This window comes from Seriola dumerili, unplaced genomic scaffold (assembly GCF_002260705.1).
Source record: "Seriola dumerili isolate Sdu_G_001 unplaced genomic scaffold, Sdu_1.0 BDQW01000111.1, whole genome shotgun sequence".
Lineage (NCBI taxonomy): Eukaryota > Metazoa > Chordata > Actinopteri > Carangiformes > Carangidae > Seriola > Seriola dumerili.
Window position 1 is genome coordinate 1,792,370 of NW_019174366.1, and position 24,183 is coordinate 1,816,552.

The following is a 24,183-nucleotide window of genomic DNA, read 5'->3' on the forward strand; positions in this document are numbered from 1 at the left end:
GTGATCACTGCAGAAGGTGCTTCAAGTAAGTCCTGAGGAAAGTGTCTGAATACTCATCTCAATGTGATATTTCAGTTTCTCTTTTAACAAATTTGCAAAACTTTCTAAAATTCTGTTTTGACTTTCTCATTATGGGGTAATAAGTTGTGATTGGAGAGGAAATGATTTGAGCATAAGGCTATGTGGATGTCTGTCTTATAATAAATACATCCATGGAGAAATACAGCTGCCTTACAAGTTGAAGTCTGGTGGACACGAGCAGAAATGCCACATCATTTTTAATAAAGTTTTTTTTTTTTTTTTTTACAACTACACGTTTGTGTAAGTGCAGACTTCGTCAACAGCTCGGAGGCAGTGGAGACTCGGGACAAAACCCTTATGTAACACATTTGAATGAGGCAGCCAGCAGTGCATTGCCTGGGGAGGGAAAAAAAACACTTGGCAACCATTGTGACAAAAAGGGTCTCACATCCATCAAAGGAGAAATGAGGCTGCACTACAGGACAAAAAGGTGAAATGGATCAGTTTAATTCTAAACCAAGCAAGTTTTCAACAGCTATTCCATAACACAACAGACCGAGTCCGGAAACAGTAAAACTGACATTTTCCTTCTCCAACAACTCAAAGGACAAACTGATGTGTTCGTCCTGCAGAAGCAACAAAAACACTGCACACAGCATCTGATCAGAGCAGAGAGAGGCAGGAAAACAAGGATATATCAGATTCTCAGCATTCAAGTAGTGCAGGGGGGGTTCAGAGGCCCAGCAGCATCAAACCCCCCTTTAAACTCAGCGTCACAACTGAGACACACATGAGTAACAAAAGAGAAAAAAAAAAAAAGCCTGGGAATTTCTGGAAAACAATCAGACAACTACAGAACTAAGATACGGTTCACATCTCGTTACAAAAATATTAATCTTATTCAACTCAGAGCCGACACAGGGAAGATGACAAAGTATAAATGTGTCACTTTAAACAAAGGCTGTTTAAAATGAGTCATGCAAGTTAAAGTTCAATATATTAAATTCAATGAAAGTTACGTTTCCAGGTTTGATGAGACTGTTAAGCACAAATTCAACTTGCAGCTATTTGAGAAATTTATTTGATGAACGAGTGACATGACAAAGTTGTGTAGCACTGCAGAACATGTGGCAGAGAGCGACGCTGTGTGTGTGTGTGTGTGTACACACAAGGAGCTTTGTATTAATCTAAACTTTAAAAACAGGAAAAATAACTAATTAAGTTACACAACTTTACAAATTGAACTAACACGGCCTTGTTGTTTCACAATATTCAGGATTAATAAAAAATAAAGCACTGGTTATATTTTCTGTGACACACATAGACACTCTAACATCAGTCTATTGGATATCTGGTGAACAATCTGCTGCAGCGCCAAGACTCTTTTTGTGGGGTTAATTCTGTGGTGGAGGAGGTGGGGGGGCAGGAGGCATGCCAAAGGGGGGCATGCCTGGTACCCCCATTCCCATCATGGTGACAAAGTTGGAGGGGTCCATGGGTGGTGGGGGTGGTGGTGGGCGTACATCATGCCGGTTGAGCCTGGAGGTGGTGGAGGGGGAGGAGGAGGGGCGCCGGGGGGCAGCGGGGGCTGGACGCCAGGGGGAGGCGGTACCATGGATGGGGTGCCCATGGGTGGTGGGGGCTGAGCTCCGGAGGCTGCAGGCTGCTGGGGCTGCTGCCATGGAGGCAGGGTGCCAGTGCCAGGGCTGGACGTAGTGGTGGTATCTGCAGGGGGGTGGAGGGGCAAATACAGGTTAACTCTTTCCTGTCATCAAAATGTTCACACACTAGACTGTGTGACTAAATATATGTCATCAGACCATGTGACTCTCAGAAGAGCCCAGAGTGACCATCAGTGTGGTGTCATCTAATATGAGCAGGTGATTATGGGAATATGACAAAAACACAGAAGCCAAGATTTGTAGTTCACGACCCCGGTGAGCGGCACTGACCAGGCTGCACTTAATTACATTTTTTTTGTGTCATAACATCTAATGAAAACTATCATACCTATAAAATGAACTCAGTATCCCACAATGCAATGTACAAAGTAAAAATGACCAGTCTGTTTTACCATGTGACACAGATGTGTGTGTATTGATTAGTGAAAAAATGAATGGTTTTGGATTTGCTTTTTCGCGTTCTTACTTTGTTGCCAGGGCAACGGTGTACTGGTCGCCATGCTGCTGGTTGGAGGAGGAGGTGGAGCCTGCTGTTGCCATGGTGGCAGGGGACCAGATGGAGGGGGAGGCGGCTGGTTGCTGGGAGGGGGAGGGGGAGGTGGCATCATACCCATTGGAGGAGGCAGCAGACCTACAAGAAAAAAAAACATCAATTAACAATCTTCTACAGTTAATTTATGGTGCAAGAGATTATTTTACTTCCTCCTACATTCAATTATTTTCCTCCGTCTGTTAGCTCTTACCCATAGGATGTCCATGAGGTCCTGGACCCTGGCCCATGGGGGGAGGAGGAGGCTGCATCCAGGGAGGAGGCAGGCCGTTGGGGTTGGGTGGCAGAGGGGGTCCTCCCATGTTGGGCATTGGTGGAGGGAAGTTGTGGGGTCCTCCGTGTCCCCCGGGCCCTCCATGCATGCCATGGAAGTTCCTGTTCTCAGTGGGGCCAGAGCTCATCCAGGGCGGCCGGTTCTGCTGCACACGCACGCACGCACACACACACACACTTGTCAGTCACTGGGGAAACCTTTCTACACAAACCAAAGAGTGGCGTCATGAGTCATCAACTCACCGGTGGTGGCTGGTTGTTGTTGGGGCCTGAGGCCCGCGGTGCTCCTCCCTGGGAGCTGGAGTGTCCTCCACCAGATGTGGGCACTGGAGCCTCCCCCAGCTCAGCCATGAGGGACAGGTACTCCTTGTCCATACGAGCCTTGTCCTGGGCTGACTGAGGCGGCTCGCCACCTGTTGCTCTGTGAGCAGCGAATGTGCTGCACAAAACGAAACAGGAAAAACAATTAGAACACACGTCACTGCTACATCAGGCTTTCAGCTGAAATGTTGTTTCACTGTTGATCACCTGGTGTACTTGCAGTCAGAGGAGATGTGGCCTGCTCCACCACACTTGGTACAGAGGGTGGTGTTGGTGATGCTGCGTGGCTCAGAGTTCTGCCAGGGCCGGAGAATCCTACAGATACAAAGAGACATGGTCACTTGCTGTTCTATGGTTTCGAGTGAGCCTCATAGTCTCGATCCCTAGATGTCTCTCCGTCAATCAGCACTGATTTGTCATCAACCGTGACCTGGACATGAAGCTCCGCCTCTGTCAGACCTGTGTTACCCACCTGTTGTCATCCTCCCTCAGAGTGCCATTGAGTCTGGCGAGCTCCCTCAGCTGCATCTTTCGTAGGTCGTTCTGATCCTCCGGCGTCTCGATGCCTTGCTTTAGGATGTTGCGGATCTGTGAATTTCTCACCGTTAATACACTGAATATGTTGAACAGTAACACAGCTGAACACGTTCAGCCTTAAACTGCAGCTGTTTAAGTGTAAAGCACCAAACAGAGCTGGATGGAGTACAATCATCATCACACTGCGGTCACCTCACCTGTTCTACAGCTTTCTTGACATTCTCCATTGTGTTGGCGGTGACCAGGGCGTGCAGCGGCTCATCTTCCCCTGGGAGCATCTGTCCATCCTTCCGGCCGACCTTCCCCTCCTTCACTGAGCCTTTACCACGGATCATGATCTTAGCGCAGCACTCCTTCTCGATGTTCTTCAGTGTGTTACCACTGGTAAAACAAACAAGGAAAAGCAGTGAGAACCTGGACCGTCTTCTTTTAAGTATGTAAAACATGTCACGTGACAGAAACATTAAGTCCACTTTACCGTGGCCCGATCAGCAGACCAACAAAGTTGATTTCTGGGTATTCATCTTGGGGAATCATAACTTTGTCGTTGACTCTGGTGGCTGGAGGTCTGCAAAGAACCAACACAAGATTAACATTTACTGAGAGCAATAAACAACTTCCTGAGTCACATTGGTTCTTTTTCACTGCAGGAACTTGGAGATTCCCATAATCTGATCTTGCTTGTTGTCCCACTGTATTTTTCAAACAGATTTTTCTGATATGTCACTAAAAAGGGAACACAGGCACAAACCACTCACTTGCCTTTTGTTGTGCTGTTCTGTGGCTGAAGGAAGTAACACAGACATTGTTAATGATGTCACTACTGAGCCCATCTGAAGCCTGTCAGCCTGCCTTTGTTTCACTATGTGCCCTGTGATCCTTCATTCTTCAATAATATTTTGTCCATCTTATAGTTTTCATCCTAATTGTTTGAACGTGTCCACCAATCACTGACTGCGCCTCTGAACCATTCTATGCCAACAGACTAAAAAGGACCTGGATCTTCTCCAAAGTATTGATTCTCCTACTCCATGTAGATGCAGTAGTAAAATGGTTTCAAACAGCTACATGTCTTTGTAAAATCACATCTCTAACCATCTTTTAGAATATTCTTAATGTAGAATTTCAGATTTCAAGACCACTACCTAGAGGTGGGTGATCCGGCCAAAAGATTATACTACCATCTTTTAGAGGTAGGACCACAATCCACAGTCTGAATCTTTCCCCAGAGATTTAGTTGACACATGACTAGTTGTGCATATTGTTGCCTTGACACAAGGCCTGTCACTTCATCTCAAAGGCCCAACTCACAAATTTCTATATCCGCTCTGATTTTATTCTGAAAGTCCTGACCAGAAGTTGTTTGTATCTTTTTGTCACTTTGACGCTTCTATTGGTTTGTCTGCTCGCTGCTATTCTTCACCCACAATGCTGTCTCCTGCTGTTTACAAATTGTGTCGTAGCCGGCCTTTTTGCTAAGTTCATATTGAGTATTCGTTTGGTTACAGTTTATGCAAATACTTTAATTTGAAAAGGCCAGAGGTTGCTAACCAGCTAGCCACGCCTCCTGTCTCCCTGCAACAGGTCTGTGGTTCCTCAGACAGACTGTAACGCCACCGTCTTGCACTGCAGCTGGTGACACTGGTTCTTGTTCTGCTCTGGTGGCGAACTGGTTCATGTGGAGCTACACCAAACTCGCCGAGGCTGCAGAGCAGAACAAGGACTGCTGTCTCCAGCTGCAGTTAGCAGGTTAGCTGTTTAACAGTTAATGTGGTCTGGAAACACTTGAATAAAATGATGTGCCTTTTATTTTATTAGTTAAATTTACAGACTATTACCAAAGCAAAAAAAAAAAAAAAAAACAGGAAAAAAAAAAACAAGACAGATTGGTGGAAAACAAATAAATGAATCGTACTTATAGTCTGCAGGAGGCTTGAAATCAGGGTTGAGTCCAACCATCTCAGTGATGAGGGAGTGACGCTCTTCCTCGATCTTCTTTCGTGTGCGATACTCGCGGGTGTTTAACCTCTTGCCCTCGCTGTTGTAGATGGGCTCCGGAGATGGAGACCTGAAGACGGCAGACAAAGAACAACACAGACCTCATCAACACCTTTCTGGAAGTGGAGCTCTGCCATTAACAGTTACACACACTTCCTACAGCTAACTAAGACTTTAGGAATTTCAAATCTTCAGTGTTGAATCAATGGGTACTGACATGTCTTAGAAATATTGTTAAATTTACAAATGGGTTTGGAAATTTAGATCTACTGAGAGGAATCTCAGGTAGACTGACTATGTGACTCACGGCCAGTGCAAGAGCAAACTCAAAAAGGAAAGAAAATGATGTAGGAACTCTGCACTGACATCTCAAAGGCTAGAGTCCATTCATTTATACAATTCAGGGTAAAAAGGGGGCAACCAAAGCGGTATAGCGGTAATTAACCCAATACACTGGAGGGGCATCAACCACACAGAAAAAAAAAAAAAAAAAAAAAAAAAAAAAAAACAAAAAACCCAAAAAAACCAAAACAAACCAAATATATGGCCAGAATTAAACCTGCATACAGGATTGTTGGCCTACAAGAAAGAAAAGTTGGAGGTAAGAAAAAGAAACCAAAGCAAAATTCGCAATCCTAAGCAGAAACGCTGGCTTTGAGTTGCTTGGTGTTGACGTGGCGGAAGAGGTCCGTACCTCCCTTTGGATGCTGAAAACCTGTGCTGCTGCGTTAAGGAGGCTCTGTGCTTGAAAAAGGGTTAGGTTGACGTGGGGTAATTTGGGTTAGAGAAAAGGAATTATGATTAGATATCCACCTTTTCCTATGCTCTCCCATCTGAGAGCCACATGTGTGTCCATGTGATGTGAAGAGTGAGGGGGAAAAAAAAGGGTTTTCCTTTTATGCTTCAAACTTCCAACGGTGACGACCTGAAACACCCCCAGTTGGTTCTGTCACATTAGATTGGGGAGTGATTTATAAGAGTGCTGCAGCTCTGCAATCAGCTTTTTGGTTGCTGTGGAAATGTCTGATTATGATGAGAAACTCTATACAGTGTACAGATGACAGGGACTCTAGCTAACAGAGGTCAACTTCACACACTCGAGACCAAGCCACTTCCTGTGGGAACAGATCCTTATGGAAACTATGTTATACGCTGGCCATTGTGTTTCCAGGACACAGACAGTTGTGGCAGTTTTCTTCCAGACCTCAAGAGTCCAGAGGGAAAACTGGCACACTCCCCCACCCTGAGCCCCCGCCCCCTTCCTCCTGGATGGAAATGTTTAAAAAGCCACAGTACGGGAAAACCAGAGATCACCAACGACAAATCATTGTTAGGTCTAAGACAGAGGCTATGAATCACTGGTATATCATGATGTAGGCTACATACATCACTGTTAAAAATAGTCATATAATATCCAGTATGTAAGTCAGGCAGAATGAACTGATGGGCGTGAATCTTTGATTATTAGCTTTTCCAAATGAGCCAATTCATCTGAGCTATTTCAGCTTTAAAGCTGAACAAGGTCTTAAATATCAATGTTAACAGAATCATTGACATTTATGGTGCATTGACCCAAACCTGTTTCAGAGGAAAATCTTAACACAAGTAGTACAGATATGTTTTCATAGATTGACACAGCACTCTACAGCAGACAGACAAGCAGTGGGTGAAACCATGATGCATTAACACTAGGACTTCACTGAACTGTCAAGTAAAATAACAAATAATCCAATGGAAAAGGTGCAAATGTTCAAATAGTCGTCTTGGCTGAGATACTCCTAAACTCACCCTACACTCACTTATATACAGTGGGTTGCCCAAACATTCATACCATCCCTGCTACTTTCCACTTTGTTACAACTATTTTTTGATTTGTTTAGATTTTTTGTTTTGTTTTGTTTTTTTTTTTTACCCAAGATTGAAACTCTGTTTTCCACTACATGGTGATGAAACAGATTTTATAAAGCTGTTAACATTTGTTTAAAAAAATTTAATTAATAAAAAATAGAAAAAAAAAAAAAAAACACAAAAAACACAAACACTCAACTCAAGGTCCACTTGCTAGCTTTTGGGGGCTTTTAATTGCATCTCACTGTCTTCCTCAGCAGATGGTAGTTCTTCTGTTCTGAGTAAACTTCCCCCTCTGAAGACGACGATGAGATTTTATTGAAAGCTCAAAAAAAGCTAAAAAAACAGACCTTTAGTTAAGGTTGTTTCCTGGTCAAAATTATGTTTAATTGTTAACATTTGTTTTCTCTGATGAACTATTTAGTCAAATATAAAGTCTGCGCTTTGGCTAAAAATTTTAATTCAATAAAGTGAAATTTTATTTCAATGTAATCACAAACACTGTTTCACTGTCTTGGGTAAAAATATACTCAGTTGTCAGTTTAATAGGAACCCCTTACAAAAACGAAGTCAGTCTAACACAAGAGTCCTGCAATAAATCCACCTTCATCAAGGTTGTAGTTTTCAGTTTGTGTTGAAACTGTGTTAAAGACATGTTATTTCAATTTTGTGATCTTTGTTATTTGTGGTCCAGTTGCATTGTGTTATGTTGACAGGTATTCTCATTATTTTGTCCACCCCATTCAAATGAATGAGGGTCAGCTAAACAGCAGCTTTGTGTAATTCAATACAATTTAACAGCAGCACAAACTGCAGCCTGTTTAACAACCTCTTCACTGCCGGACTGTTGTATTAGACTGTTAGTTTTAGCAAAGTGTTCCTAATAAACTGATAACTGAGTGTATATGCATATGTCCAATTTAAAAAAAATAGGCATTTCAATTAGATGCACTCCACTGTTTATAATTAGTTTTCATCATGTACAAATTTTAAACACTTATCCTAAATTTACAAAAGGATTTGTGTGGAAAATGTATCTTGTATAAATATAAATACTGCTAAAGCTACCGGAGCCAGTAAATGTACAACTGTGTACGCTCACTGGTGATGGAATGATTAGCAGACTGAGAAATGTATTAATATATTAATGTAGATCAATTCTCCTCTAGCACTGTAAAATCAACACCTCCCTTCAATTAGTTAACTAAACTCTATATCTGCCAGCTTCTTACTACACAAACTGAGATGTAGGCTAACAACCACACATATACTGAAAATCAACATTTGTCTTCCAAAAAGTCAAGAATGTAGAGAAAATGTTACTGTTCGTGGGTTTAATCTTTTTCCGACCTGTCCTCAGGGTTAACAGGGATTCCCAGGTCTCCTGTACGCAGTTTACGAGTCAGGTCTTCAATCTGCAGTTGGACTGGAAGAATTCAGGTTAGGAAAGAAAAACAAGGATGGAGAGAAATGTGGTTACCACAACAACATCAGAGAGACAACGCTCTGCACATTAGAGCACTGTCTCAGTCATTACTAAGGTAAAAACAAATGGTGAGTCTGTTAAATAAAAGAATAAAGGGAGATCAAATGAACATCTAGTAAGACTCTAAAGCATGAAAGCACTTACTCACTTCATCAAAAGGTATACATTACCCAATATGAATATGTTCTAGGTCATTTACATTAGCATGAACAGGACTAACCTTTTCTCAGACAATGATTAAACATGGCAACATGTCAGTAAATGACTAGACCATGGTTCCTAAAAATGCCTGCCGCACCATTAATATATCAATCCCAAGCTGTTTTCTTCCATGAAGACAGAGCTTCACATACTGTAACATATTGTGTTTAAAGGCTTCGGCATTTTAAGGACACAGTGGGTCTAAAAATCACTGATTGGTCTATTTGTTTTGCAAGTTTCAGTAACAAAACAGGTGATGACAGTCACTCTTGACACTCCACAGATCTAACACTGAGGGGCTGCAGTGACAGAGAAACAATTTTTACATTTAGAAGGCAATGAAAAAAAATAAAATCAATCAGTCATCTCATGCACATTATGAAAGTTGTAATGAAATACCCCCCAAACACAGAGATTCACTGATCACTGAAAGGATTACTCTGGATTATAGAAATGAATGTAAGGCCTGTGAATTGTGGCCCACAGCAATTTCATCTTAAATGTTTCCCTTAGATTGTTTTAGGGGATCTACTAAATGAGCAAAGGAAATGATAAGTATGACAAGGGAGGGTGGGCACAAATGAATGTTTACATACCAAGGAAGAACAACCATTACCAATGAGTGAACAACATCAATAACGACTTCAGTTATTGACAAAAGGACTTATCTGCTTCGAAGCACCCAGCTGAGGGCCTGTGAATGCAGTGTGTTGGTGCTACACTGCTGCTGAAAGGCATTTGTGGTTCAAAACACAAAGTTTCATATGATCATTCTTTTTTTCTTTTTTTTTTTTCTTTTTTTAAAAAAACAGGCCAAACTGAGAGCACAGTAACAGTGATCAAGTGTTTCCCAATTTGCAATGCCCACTAGACCAACTTGAATGATTTAAATGTGTTGGATCAATTTGCCATTGTAGCAGCATTGCTCACACTTAGACCAGTATAAACAGAAGCATACTATAGCATGTTAGGACATTATGAGTAACGTCTCCATGCACAGGAACATTACTGATGATGTGTAAGGGTCAGGCAAGACAGTGAACAGTGACCTGCAGCTCAGGACAGATACCAGCAAGCAGTGGTGTTTAATCATCTATCTCAAACTCCTCTTGCTAATGGGTGCCCAATGGTATGCAAACCATAAGACCACAGAAACACTTGCCAAAGCAGAACCGGTTTACCTCCATTAAAGAGAAATGACCTTCATTAGCACCTTACATCAACAACTTATAATCATTGCTCATTAGAAATTATTGCTTTGTCTCAACAGTTGGAGCAAAATTAGACATTTTGTGTAACACAGTAATGTTACTGTCAAATAGATAGGAAATGTGATTCAAGGTTTATAGTTAGTAAAGCATCTTGTGGGTGCCTTTAGAGCGCTCTAGCTGTTGGAAATTCAGCAAACAGTAACATTAATACTGATATGCATCATGTAAGAAAACTAGAACTTCAAACAGATGTAATTGATGAGACGTAGTAAAACAAAACTGCATTTATAAATAACATGGTAACCTTCAATAACAAGAGATGAATATTAAGCATTTACCTATATAGGCTCTCTCTTGATCCCGGGTCAATCCAGGGGGAATGACAGTGGGCATGCCCGGGATGACCGTCTTCTGATCTGGCGTCTCGCTGCTCCAACGACTCTTCTTCCTTGGTTTCTTCTGACCGAAATCTACTGAAAGGAACAGGGATATTATGCATATTGGCCGTACCGTCAGATGCCTTACGTTACAGGAATAATGTCAATCCAAGCGCCACTCAACATGACCTCGCTTATGAGCAAAAACAAGGAGATTGGAATAGTAACGACCGAAAGGTAGCCTCTAGGATAGTCTAATTTACTCATCATTCAGAAAAGATAACATGGATTGAGGTCGCCATGACATTACAATCTGTCAATAACAAAATATTACACGCTAAGCAGCCAGCTAACGTCGCTGTTGTAGATGGATGCTTTGGGATCCAAAAATTACATATAATCCAAAGTCTGCAACGTTCGTGATCTGTTTAACATAGTATGTGCAAAGCCTATCACTGGATGCGGTTAACCTCGGTCAATGCATACATAAAGCCCCTTTACCCCTAACCCTAGCGTTGGCTGCTCATTTGCTAATTAACGTTAGCGGGGCTATCTCCATTTCGCGCAGGGCCAGTGCTTGATGTGGGGCCTTTAACATTAACCCATGTTAGTTAGCTACATTAGCTGGCTAGCGTTAACTCGTGCCGCATCGAGCGCTTGTGATATTAGCGGGCATTCAGTTCACTTACCTGGTTTAGCTAGTCCGGCTCCCGCGGCTGGTTGTTGAGGAGCCTGGGTCGAAAAACCTGACGCTGGATTGAACTGATGAGTCTGCGGAAAAGATGCGTTTGGAATCGAAGGTTGGAAACCTTGTAGCGAAGCAAAAGATGCAGGCGGCCCCGGTGTTGGCATCAACCCGTTCCCCGCACCAGGCCCGGCGTCAAATCCTCGTTTAGCGCCAATACTGGGGTGCAACTTCCCTAAAGGAGTTGCATTTGCTCCCGTAGCCATTTTCGGTGTACTCAAATGACTTAATCTCTGTCAGTCGACTCAGGTATAAATTGGTTTAAAAAGAGAAAATAGCTAACAAAGTACTACCCGCTAACACCACAGTACTTTAATCAAAATGGCGCCTAACAGAAAACCACAAAGGATGATCCCATGGACGTGGGATGATCCGCTTCAGAATAAAGCATTCCTATTGGCCAGATCAAGGCCCTCCCTACAAGCCACGTTCTATTGGGCAAAGTGTTTATGTTATCCAAATTCTGCAAACTGATTGGTTCATATGACTATCAATCCCATTATAGAGATGTGGCGTCAGGACGCCACGCCCAGGCTAGCCTTCATCCACGCGCTCCTATAACACTGAAAACCAACATCAGCGTTTGTACGAATCCTTAAGAAATAGCACATATAAGATCCTTTTATAAAGATTTATAAATCTACGTTCTAACGAGTATATTATTAAGAATTCCTAAATAACATGAAATAATATAGCGCTACTATTTCTGACAGAGACCATGTTTCTGCATTACAAGTACTTTCACTTTTCATTTTCATCTTATATATGTTGTATGTTTGTTTTTGAAATGTGATATACACCACCGCAATAATTTTTCAGTTTGAAATATCAAAGGAGGCGTGAATTTACTTTAAAATGTAAAACAATTATGAATATGTTTGAGTAGGTCATCGTTCATGTAATCTTGTTTAAATAAAGTTTAAAAAAAAAAAAAAAAAAAACTTTCACTTTTCATTCTTTAATTATCCCACTGGTCAATCAGATGATGGAAGCTTAGATCCCGCCCTCTCAAGCAAGCCAAAGGATGAATAGAATTAAACGTGCTCTGATTTTCTAATTTTATACTTTCCATTTTTCTATCCAACATTCTATTAATATAAAATTTAAAACTTGTCCGCATTGATCTGACAAATGAAAAATATAAATTTAGAATGTTGAATTACATTTTCATTTTCCATTTTTAATACCAAAAATCGACACAGACCACTATATCACAGCAAACAGTTTTCAGACTGATTTTAGACAGAATTTTATTTTAACCTAAGAGTTAGAAATAAAGACAGACAGCAATTGAGGTCATTTTCTTAGGAAACTACAAGTCAAGATGTGAAGCCACATATTTATCACAGCCATGAAAATAAATTTAATACAAGTAATGTGCCTAATGAATAATAATAAAAATAAAAACATGAATGCAGCTTGATAAAAAGCTTTGAAGCATAATTTCACAAAAGGGTTCATATAACGCAAATACAAAAGTATAACCATCTTTTATTCTGTGCAGTCTATATTTGGTACAGGTGTGACATTTAAGTCCACACGTTAATGTAGGTGATACAGTATTCAGATTTGTTTTGCCGTCGCTTCACATATCTAATAATGATGTAAACTTACATTAACACAAATACACTAAAATACATACAATGATACATTAGATGCTGCTTGAAAGAATTCATTAAAGTTTACTTAACATAATCATAGGACTCACCTTTAAAACATGCACCATGCACTATTTTAATTGTTTCTATGAACTGAGTCTAAATAGTGTATGAACATATAGCTACTTTAAGAGGGGCAAACCTTTTGTTCTCACAGTATCGTGAATGGATGTCAACCAGGTTGTAGAATAAACCCAGTATCTGCACTCAGGATTTCCGCCAGGGGAATTGTTAGGCCCTTCTACAGGGACCTGTAGGTGGGGTGGGAGGGTTGTACTCAGGTCAGTCAAGTGAGCCCAATCCCGGAGCACGCGTGCATACAGCAGGTTCTCAATGACTAGCATGCAGATAGGATAAAACGTTTATGGATTTCTTGGACCGATGCGGCGGCCCACCAGGATTTGTTCCGCCTGATGTCCATTATAACTGTGCCTGTTCTTGTTGTAACAGCGATTACGAGGACGGGGTGCTCACTGGCTGAACTTCATCTACCTGAGACCAGGGGGAGGGGTTCAATGAATCATTTTAACCAAAAAATGCTGGTGAGCTCTCTCACCATAATATCTAGGTTTCCAACCGAGCCACCCCAAAATCCCTGATATTTAGGCATGGCAGGGGGTCAACTTTGGCCTGGCGGGCCACTGGGCTTAAAATCCACTGGCGGAAACCCTGGCGCTACCACACTGACTAAGCCATCTTAGAACTACACCAATACCACAACATGTAAAAAGGACAATGAAAGGTTATCAGCTGAGCATTAGTTGTACTGCATTTTGTAGTATAAGCTGGAATGAGATCACAGCATAATGTGAATGCATTCAACCATTCACACTGAAATCTAGTCATTGGCTATTATGATGGCAAAGCTTTATAGTAACCTTACCCTTACTACCCACATCTCACATAACAGAGGGCTGACTTTTGCCCCTGATATTACCAATGAGATATACTGTTTAAACGTTCCAATGGCACTTAGGCTATCCTATCCACTAAATGTCAGTCAGCTCTCCCCTGACTGTATGGGACAAGGATCAGTATGTATATCGTGCCCGCTCAGCACCGGGATCCCGCGGATGGTCATAGGTAGAACTTCTTGGGAGGGTGGGCACCGGGGAAAGGCGCGAACGCTCATATGCATATCCATCTGCCTCGGCAGGTAGTCTCCGAATCGGACTCCGGTCACGTGCATAGTATGAGGAGACTGGGGCTGGTGGAGGAGGGAGGGGAGGGCACTCGTATGGGTCAAGGCTAGAGGGGGGAAGACGTTCCCTTATTATAGCTGTGGAGGAGGATGTTGATGAAGCAGGCAATGGGACAGCGCGGCGTTCCTCAAAATAACTGCCTCCGTAAGAATTGGCCCTGTACTTCTCGTAGTAGTCCACGACCCCGTACGGATCCCTTTCCTCGTAAGGCGACCGTCGCATCGGGTAGGCTGGTACCGCGCCATAGAGAGAACCGTTGCTCCTGTATGCCGCCTCGCTGCCGTACATCCGAGCCATGCTATGTTCAGCAACGGCGCTTATGCCATAACCTGGGTGTGGCCCGTATCTCATTGCACTTTCGTAGCCTGCACCCCTTCTGTACCCTGCCATGCCGCTGCTGTGACCAGAACCCCGGGAAAAAACATGTACAGGAGCATAGCCGCCACCATAATCTGGATCGCCACTGAAGTCCGGATGATAACCCCTGCTGCGACCACGCCCGCCAAATCTCGAGGCATCGTATCCATCAGACTTTGGCTCTGAGCCGTTTCTGTGGTAGCCATTTTGGTCTAGAGGGCATTCTTTGGACCAGTGGCCTTCCTGCCCGCAACGATAACAACCTGATCTGTCTCCCATTCCCGGCGCAGTACGCAGGCGGCTAGTCGAAAGCTTCACGCTCATCAGTTTGCCTTAAAAAGAAAAGATTCAATAAGGACTTATGCCTGCATTTATTCCAAATAATATATTTGACATTTCCTGCCTGGCATACAAGTCTCCTAATCCATCAGTCTGGAAAAACCTGCATTATACCTCTAAAATAGCAATAAGACATTGCCATGATTTTAGCATTAAAAAGTACAGTTATTAAAGCTGAAATCCGTAACCTTCCAACACCTTGCAGTGAAAAAAGGTAACTGCAATGTTCATAAAGTGGCAAGAATAAGTAAGTGAACACTTTTTCTGCAGTTATGTACAAATTTGTCTTAAAATATGATCTGATCTTCATCCAAGTCACAAAAATGAATTGACCAGTTATTAAATTCAAGGGTTCACTTATGTTTTCCAGCAGCACAGTCAATGTTTTAATAGATGTGTTCCATAAAGACAACAAAGATTAGAAGTATTTGTTATCAGTATATGCACACTGTTGGTCTTATCCTTGAAAGATGAAGAGCAGATCAGATTTTGACCAATTAAGGCAGAAAACCAAATCATTCCAAAGGATTCACAGACATTTTCTTTCCACTGTACTACACCACCAATGTCTGATTTATCATGGAAAGTTGCAAATAAGCTTGCTATTTGAATTACTATTATTTGAAGTGCTAAACGTGAAATAACTCTAAGTATTAAGTCTGACTGCTCAAATGATAATTTCTGTGTCCATGTGACGGAAATTTCGTCAGGTGTCCATGTTGTCAAGGGTTCGCGCGGGCCGTGCACATGCAGCTGAAAATTTGTGACCGACCTGTCAAATGTGCGAACACATCCATGTGCAGAAACCAAATGAAGTATAAACATATCCGCATGCACATTCACTTTGGTGTATATCCTGTCCTTAATGGATGCAGATGAGGTTGATTCGTAAAAATACAGATATAGTTTCTTCCTTCCAGGATTAAATTGACTGCACTTGCACAAACAGACCAGCTGTGACCTGATGGGTAAATCAAACTGCAGTAGGTGCCCATCTGTGTTTTACAGCAATCCACCATACAGATGGATATAACCAATGACATTACGGATACCAGCTTTAAAATACTTTCATAAAGTTTTGGGGGCTGCCTTACTGTCTTGAGCTTACCGTTATCCCCTCATCTTTCTCTTTTTACTCACCTGTGGTGCATCCACAACTTACCTGTCAATTCACAAGAACAGAATTAAATATTCTTGATACCATTTATTTATTAAAAGGTAAACTCCCCATTAAGCCCAGCCCAAGACTTCACCTTTAAAAGCTGTGTTGTCTAACTGATTAATGGCCTCCATGGCATCCTCCATTCGCTCCATGTGAACAAAAGCATAGTTTTTTACTATGTCACACTCCAACACAGTGCCAAACTCTTCAAACTTAGCCCTCAGCTCCTGGTTGGTGCAGGCAATGTTGCCAACATGTAGTTTAGTAGATCCTCTCGACTTGCCACGGCTCAATTCTACATTCATGGGCTGGCCATTAAGCTCATAATGGTGGAGGTTGCAGATGGCTTCTTCTGCCTCCGCTTTGTCATCCATGTGCACAAAGCCGAAGTTCTTGACAATAGTACATTCTGCAATCTTGCCATACTGGGAGAAGAGAGAGCGAAGTTCATCCGATGTAGTGTCTGGTGACAAGTTCCCGATGAATATTTTCACCATTGTGGAGCTGCCACGTCACTAAGGGAAGAGAGAGGAAATGAATATTATTGGCACTACAATTCCACAGACTTAATTAAAACCTTGACAAGTTCATTTAAAATTCAAAATTATTCAAATTATTATTACTCTCATTTTAGAAATGTATGTCTTGATGTACATGCATTCACAAGGCTTTCTTGCAAATTTCATTGAAATAATCGCACTCATGATTTTGAACTTGTAGTACCACACCATGTCAGCTTTGGAATAACTTCACTCTTTACAGAACTGAATGCAAGACAATTCAACTCAAGGGTTACTATTTGAGTGGTTGTGTCCGACATTAACACAACAGGATATCATACATGTATGTATACTTAACGTAAAACCAAGGAAAAGACTAATTAGTGCTTTACGCACATGCATTGAGGTTATTGTACGTAGCTGAGAACGTTTGGGGAAAACAAGGAAGAAGTAAACAGAACATAATAGTGTATAGAAGTCTGCAGTTTCCCTTACAATACATTTATGACATGTGCAACGTTGCTGTCTGTTGCTTTCACAGATAGGGAAAGCTTATATTATCAGCCGAGTATCTTATGACAGTTATATCCAACCTCATAGAGCCACTCACACCAGACCTCCTAAGAATATTTTTGAGCTGAAGCTCTATGAGGAAGAATGGTCCATACTTCCTCCTGAAGATTGAGCAGGTCTGATAAGCAGCTACTGGAAGAGCTGGTTTGAAGTTACTGGTGCCAAAGGATTAGTTATTAAATCCAAAGATTCACTTACTTTTTCCAGCACTGTGAATGTTTAATGGCTGTGTTCCACAAAGACAAGACCATTGACCATCAAAACCTAAAAATCGGTTAATCCTTGAGTCCAAGTGAACATATGTCCCAAAGTTTTTATCTTTTGCAATGATATGAGGATCCAAAAATATTTTACACTGATGAACACAGCGGCCAGACCTTGACAGACAGACTTTGACTGTGTCTTAAATAGGTCTAAATCCATCTGTTGCACAAAGCAATTTAGTGTCTTAAACCGGACTGTGGTACAATGAATTCTGGGTAAATTAAGACTTTCTTCATAATAAAAACAAATGGACAAATAAGAAACAGCATCCAACCTCTCAGCTCTGTTTCCCCCAGTCTTTTGGAAGAATTCATAAGTTACAAGGACGTTTTATTTGAAGAGTGAAACAGTAAAAAGAAAATCTAATTTGGAAAAAAAATGGCTGCAGTCTCTAAAAAACTCCATAACTATGTTAGCAAACCACATATTATGAGCCATGTTTCCCGGTTTTTTGCTGTTGGGAGCTGCTGGTCAGCGCAGGTGTCATTGATTGTTACCATGGTAACAGTGATCTTATGCCTGAGTTAGCCTGTGGGTAAGGTGTCTAATGTTTCTAGCTTAAAATGATTAAGTCTTTATTTTTGTGAAACGGTCTGTCTTGTATTAGACTGATCGGTGACCAAAATTAAGACCGACATAACACTACAGACCAGTCTGAGATATCTTTGTGAAACCGGCTCCAGGAGACTTGGAGACTCTATACAATCTATAATTTGTCATGGTTGTGTAAAGATCAGGTCCGGTACAAATCAAAACAGCCTGAAGTAGCTCTACCTAGGCTAAAACGTTCAACTTACATTTTTAAATTTACCTATGGTAACTCTGTGATGGGCTCGTAATTTAATAGTGAATAGAAGAATCTGTAAATTTACGTAAAAACTCAGCTGCAGTATTAAATTGTTTATATGTAGCTGGTATCGTGCGAAGAACGTCAGACTTGCATTATTTATCTTCGGCTGATATCAATAGGCCTACGTCACGAGCAACAATGAAACCAGTTTACAAAGAGACATTAATGTCGCATAACCACCGCGCGAATATTTTCTCCATTCACGTAACAAGCAGCGCATCGTGGCTCTGAAGCTCACTGTTGTTAGCGCTGCAGCGAGCGTCACAAAGTAACGTTAACTCAGTGAACAGACTTAACAACATTGTGGGTCATCGAACAAGTAAACGTGACTGTTTGAGTCGGTAACAAAGTTAAGTTACGTGCTTCCCCACGCTTTTAGGCAAAAGCCTTACATACGTTGCACACCTATAGCATTTCTTTAAGTTAGCATGGCGTATCCATACATTACACAAGACCTCTATTTGTTGAAGAAAACGTCAGAAACCGTGCGCTGGGTCACTTCGATAACAAAGATACATGTTGGGTTGTATTCATTTTGTAGGCGCATGAATTCGTACCTTTTGCAGCTGCAGTCTGAGTCTCGATCCTCGGAGAGTGAAATGGCGACCGCTGCTTTATCGACTGACGTTACATTACAAGCTCGTCACCAGGCACCACGGTGAAGACAGCAACAGCTAACTTGGTTAGCACGGTTAGCACAGGGTGGGACTATAGTGCCAAGTGCTGTTGACACGACAGACGGAATAAAGGAAACAAAGGACAGAAAATAATCAAAATGCAATGAACGGTTCGGACATTTCGAATATTGGGATACACTTTTGGTGGTCATAATCTCACTTGACATCACAGGTCTATATATTGTGAAGAGTAATTGTACCCATACAGAAATGTAATGTATGCCATACATGTCCCTATATCAAGTGATGTTGCCATATATGTCACCTTTAACGGGATATATTATTATCACGTATATACATCCTCTGCATATATGAAGATATACGTTTATAACATGTCGAGACCATACATTTGAACAATATATAGTTATTTTTTTATTTATTTAATGTATACATTTATTTTATATATATATTGTTTATGAAAACAATCATACATATACAATTTTTGTTTTAAAAAATCTGCATGCTTATATTTTTCTTATAAATCTAATTTTAAATATACCTATCTTCACATTCTGGGAAAGTGGTCTCAGACTTTTGGACCTTGCTATGGGCTAGACATCTATATCAATATATGAAATTGTAGGAATTTCTAATAGGTTTCATTTAATTTTTATGTTTTTATTTTATGTGTTCATATGTTTCATCTATGAAAATTCAACATATTTACATATATTAAATTTGCATATACCTCAGATTTTCACAAGAAACTAGTAAAGAATGAGATTAAAGAAAAGTCTGACAAATTTATATGCATCCCAATGTGTATCACAATATTTTTTCTTCTTTCCCATACAAGTAATTAGGATGGTAACTGCTCATCCTGACAAATATTGTTGACACTAATGTGCAGTAATATGACTATATTTAAATAGGAATTCTTGTCAGATTTTTCCATAGTAATATCCCATTTGGTTCTTACATAAGTAGAACTGTGTGAACTTTTTCATTAATGTCAGCAATTGTGTAGATTTCAAATCCTCCATCAATTGATTTTCCCCACAAAATACTGAACTACAATATATCTATAAAAAAAAAAAAAATACATGCACTGTCAATGTGTTAGATGTCATCCACATTGCCCACTTCTATAGATGGTGACTTTTGGGAGAAAAACACGACATTGAGTTAAAGGCCTTAAAATTATAAAGTTGTAAAACAATGTATCCTTGTGCTCAAAGGCAAAATAAAGATGCATAAAATGTGTTGAGAAAAGTCCCATTGCACCTACAGCCAAAGTTAAGACTTCACCAAACAAGGTTTCAAAGAAAGAACAGAAAAATGTCACGACCAAAATAAATTTGGCTTTATTAAAAATCATATTCATTTTAGATTTTTAATGTATGCTGGTGCTTTTACAGCTAGTATGAAAAATACAAACTTCAAATCTACCTATATGCAAAACAAACAAAGGCACCTTAAACACAGCAAGTGCCTAATGACTTACCCAGCCCAAGCCCTGAGTCCTGCCTCACATCTCTGTATCTGCTTTTGCTGTTATGTGGACACAATACACAACCATCCCAGACTTAGATCTGAGATTTGAAGGGTTGTTGTTGTTTTGTTGCACAATGCTTGTTAGCCAATAATCTTGTTGTGGTGTCACTCAACAACACTTCGTTGAAGAATTTTGACTTCACAGATTCAGCAGATACCTCAACAATTATAAAATTCATTTTTATATTCTGGGAACATGTTGAAATTAGAAAAAATGAGGCTGGAATGTTTGAAATTATGTGTCTTACCTTGAATCCTCTCACTCAACATCACTCACAGTGATTCTGAATCCTGACTGAACACTAAGCCGGGTCAGTTACGTGGATATGGATTCACTGTGTCCACTATCCCACCCAACATCAGACAGCTTACTGTGTGTTTCACCCTCCACAGACCTTCACGGAATACTAATGAAATATATTTGAATATACTTAAAAAATATATTAGTCAAACATTAATCTATATCCACATCCATATAACTGACCCACATCAGGTGAGATGTGTGCTGAGGAGCTTCTCTGCACTACAAGCAACAGATACAGCTAACTGCATGGGTTAACCCGTATCCCAATTAAAAAATAAATCTTTATATATTAATGGAATACGAACACCAAAGCTGAATTTATAGTCGACGTGAAGTGTTAACAGGAGTCCCAACGTAAGTTGAAGCTCAACACCTTGTATATAATCGGGCCATATCCACAGTAACCATGTTTACATTCTTTCATTAACTTGGTGATGCAGAGTGACGATGCGTTATGGTTTATAAAACTAGAGTTACATCCCGGTAACAATATTATTTCAATGTGTCTCCTTCTGCCTTACTATCAGTGTGTTTATGTTCAATCATTCATACAAAGCGCCAATCCCAGGGAGCAGAGGGTTTTGGAGAGTAATTAATGAGAGTATTTAACTTCCTTAATGTCGTCTTCATGCTCTACAAAGAATTAGTAACATGTAGAGGAAAACCCAATCAGCCAATCACAGTTCTTGCTGCCCATGGTTTCTCTAAGGACGCCACGGCCCTGATGTGTAGCTTATGGTGTAACCCTAGAGCCTAGGCACGTAGCCGCTGTAGGCACGGCATAGCCTCTTCACGCAGAACTATAAATCCAGCTTTCTTCCAAATGATAAACAACAGCCAAACAAGTAACAATTGCCTCATGTGAGGAAGAAACACAGATAAGAAAAACAAAAGACATGGCTAAAAAGTGAGCTGAAAACCTGCAGAGCACGTAAGAAAAGTATTGTTTTATACATCATAAATGTCAAACATTGCAGTTTGCTAATCATCCTTATTGAAAATAGATGTAAATGTGACTAAGGATGATTCATCTGCAGGGAACTGACATCTCAGGTGCCTCCAAGATGCCAACACAATTTCCAAAGCGAACTTCCGCATTTCATATGCTTTGCCGCACACCGCGCAGACCGATGGCATCACGTAGCTTGAAGAAATGACGGCAAAGGAAAAGTCCCATAATGCACAAACAGACCTAGAAAGAGAGTAAAGCAATCCCTTTTCAGAAACAGGATTTAATGCCCCATCATCCGCAGCACAGCTTCAAAGTATTCAGTGCTTTAAGAAATCTGCGAGACCCCAGTTCACACTGAGCAGTAAAGGTTTACAGTAAAGTGTCCCACTCTCGAGAGATCAAGTAAACTGTCATATTGTTTACTATGTGGCTCACCTTGGCACCGTGGTTTTTAGTAAGGCGCATATCGTGGCGCATAATGATCCTTGGGTCGTGGAATGGCATAAGAGCTCCTGGAGGACACCGGTGACAGCCGTGTTCGCTCGTAGGCGTAGCCCGCCGCAGAGACCGGTACTCGTCTCATTGGGCTGCGGTCTCGTGCATAGTATGCGGCAGCTGCAGCAGCCGTTGAAGGTGGAGGCAGTGGCCGACGGTCATATGGATCTATACTGGAGGAGAGCTTTGAAAGGGAGGAAGGAGGGGGTGGGGGTGGGGGGAGATAGGACATGCGCCGATCCTCGAAATAGCTTGAGCCATAAGGGCGAGCTCTGTACTTCTCATAATAGTCAACACTGCTATAGAGACGGTCACGATCATAAGCTGATGGCCTCTCAGGATAGGAGGCTGCTGCTCTGCTGACATACCTATCCCCCAGCTCAGAACCGTAGCCACTGGGCCTGCGAGGGGGAGGCGGCAGCCCACCTACATAACTACCCTGACTATACGCAGAGCCACCCATGTAATCAGCTGCTGGAGGTGAGGCCATCCCGTAGCTGCCCCTGCCATAACCTGGGGGACCGCGTGGGGGGGCCCGGCCGCTGCGACCTCTCATGCCGTCACCGTGGCTACCGTTGCGACCGACTGGACAGTCTTTCGACCAGTGACCATGTTTCCCGCAGACATAGCAGCCGGTATGATCTCCCATTCCTGGGGCAGTGCGAAGCCGACTGGTGGACAGCTGTACGCTCATCAGCTTGCCTTGTAAGGAGAGAGAAGACACGCATGAGACCGTGGGGTTCTGACACGAAAAGGCTCTTAGCGACTATAAAACACGTTAAATGCATTTGACCGACAATCATTGAGCGAAGCGAAATAACCTTCAGCGCCAGTACAGGTGATTTTATGCCAGTGCCTATACACCAGATGCACTGTCACTGGTTTTAAGAGATTGCCAAGCTTACAAGTGATTACTTTCAGTCCACCTGGTCAGTGAAGGCAAAGGTTATCCACACTTTCTCTTTATGTGGAAAAATATCTGGTAGAGGATCGAGAGCGCTACGGAACAGAACAGAATCCAAACTCGTATCTACAGAGAGTAAAGACAGCTAATGCTCCACTGCCCAAGAGTTCACCTTTGAAGGCTGTGTTGTCCAGCTTACTGATGGCGTCCATGGCATCCTCCATTCGCTCCATGTGAACAAAGGCATAGTCCTTCACTATGTCACACTCCACCACTGGGCCAAACTCTTCAAACTTGGCCCGCAGAACATCACAGGTGACCCCCTCACCCAGGTTGCTGACATGCAGCTTGGTGGTGGACTTGGGCCTCCCTTTGCTCATCTCGACGTTCATGCGCCAGCCATGCAGCTGGTGCTGATGGAGGTTTTGAATGGCCTCCTCTGCTTCAGACATGCAGTTCATGTGTACAAAACCATAGTTTTTCACAATGTCACATTCTGAGACTTTGCCGTACTTCTCAAAGAGTTCACGCAGCTCCTCGGGTGTGGTACTGCAGGCAAGATTGCCAATAAAAATTTTCACCATGATGAACTTCTGCGTATCCTGTAAGAACCAGAAAATTACCTCAGTTAACTACTCACTGTGTAAACACAACCAATATTTAATGATTACTTAAAATGTGATGCGAGGGTCATACCCACTCTCATTCAACAAGGAAAGTGGTGCAATTAATAAATATACTCAGCTACCTGTTTATTAAATACACATTGCTAAAAGTAATTCAACACAACAGTTGCACAACAGCACTACCCTCATGAAGGTTACAATATTCAGTCTTTGTCAAAACTGTTTAAGAGAGGTGTTGCCTTAACTCTTACATCATGTTGGATGATGTTTGTGAGGCTGTTGAACTGTACTGTATTATATAGAGGTGTTTGTTATTTAGCCTCTTTTCACTGAGAGAAACGGGGTGGACAACGTAACAGAAATACTTGCCCAATTAGATCAGTGAGGGCAGGAGAGGGCAGAATCTAAAGACTAGACTTAAACTGATTAAAGTTGAATCAATGCCCATCTAAAAGACTTTCAATAAAAACCTAAACATTGTCACTTTAATAACAGGTAGAGTTTGTTGCTAGGCTGTTTTATTAGATGACATAGGTTTGAGTGTACACAAATGTGTCACAGGATTTAATTACACTT

The 24,183-nt window shown here is 41.5% G+C and overlaps 3 protein-coding genes across 7 annotated transcripts in view; all 3 read right to left on the bottom strand.

The window, feature by feature from the left end:
- Positions 1–506: 506 nt before the first annotated feature.
- sf1 (splicing factor 1) lies at positions 507–11,590 on the bottom strand. The gene is given in 13 exon segments (XM_022747799.1): positions 507–1,540; positions 1,543–1,746; positions 2,170–2,334; positions 2,447–2,672; positions 2,770–2,965; positions 3,055–3,162; positions 3,320–3,435; positions 3,582–3,765; positions 3,863–3,952; positions 5,300–5,452; positions 8,581–8,656; positions 10,467–10,601; positions 11,195–11,590. Coding segments are annotated over 13 exon segments (2,040 nt in total). The 5' UTR covers positions 11,457–11,590; the 3' UTR covers positions 507–1,415.
- Positions 11,591–12,483: 893 nt separating this feature from the next.
- On the bottom strand, positions 12,484–18,784 carry LOC111223635 (RNA-binding protein 4.1-like). The gene is made up of 3 exons (XM_022747875.1): positions 18,713–18,784; positions 16,060–16,483; positions 12,484–14,799 (listed from the first exon to the last, which is right to left on the bottom strand). Exons 2-3 carry the CDS (start codon positions 16,463–16,465, stop codon positions 13,940–13,942), a joined length of 1,266 nt encoding a protein of 421 aa, XP_022603596.1. The 5' UTR covers positions 16,466–16,483; positions 18,713–18,784; the 3' UTR covers positions 12,484–13,939.
- Positions 18,785–20,113: 1,329 nt separating this feature from the next.
- LOC111223628 (RNA-binding protein 4.1-like) overlaps positions 20,114–24,183 on the bottom strand; it is a 7,206-nt gene continuing 3,136 nt past the window's right edge. For 4 of the 5 annotated variants that reach the window (XM_022747862.1, XM_022747860.1, XM_022747861.1 and 1 more), the window contains exons 2-4: positions 23,154–23,583; positions 22,018–22,779; positions 20,114–21,822 (exon numbers count right to left, since the gene is read on the bottom strand). In XM_022747862.1, coding sequence (XP_022603583.1) covers positions 22,034–22,779; positions 23,154–23,565 — 1,158 coding nt within the window. In that variant the 5' untranslated portion in view covers positions 23,566–23,583 and the 3' untranslated portion in view covers positions 20,114–21,822; positions 22,018–22,033. The remainder of the gene's footprint in view (positions 21,823–22,017; positions 22,780–23,153; positions 23,584–24,183) is intronic. The other variant, XM_022747864.1, reaches the window with a different exon arrangement.

Coding starts and splice junctions, on each gene's coding strand:
- LOC111223635 (XM_022747875.1), bottom strand. CDS start 16,465: ATGGTGAAAATATTCATCGGGAACTTGTCACCAGACACTACATCGGAT. Junction 14,800..16,059: donor AGACAACACAGCTTTTAAAG/GTGAAGTCTTGG, acceptor TTTCTTTTTAAG/GCAAACTGATGAGCGTGAAG.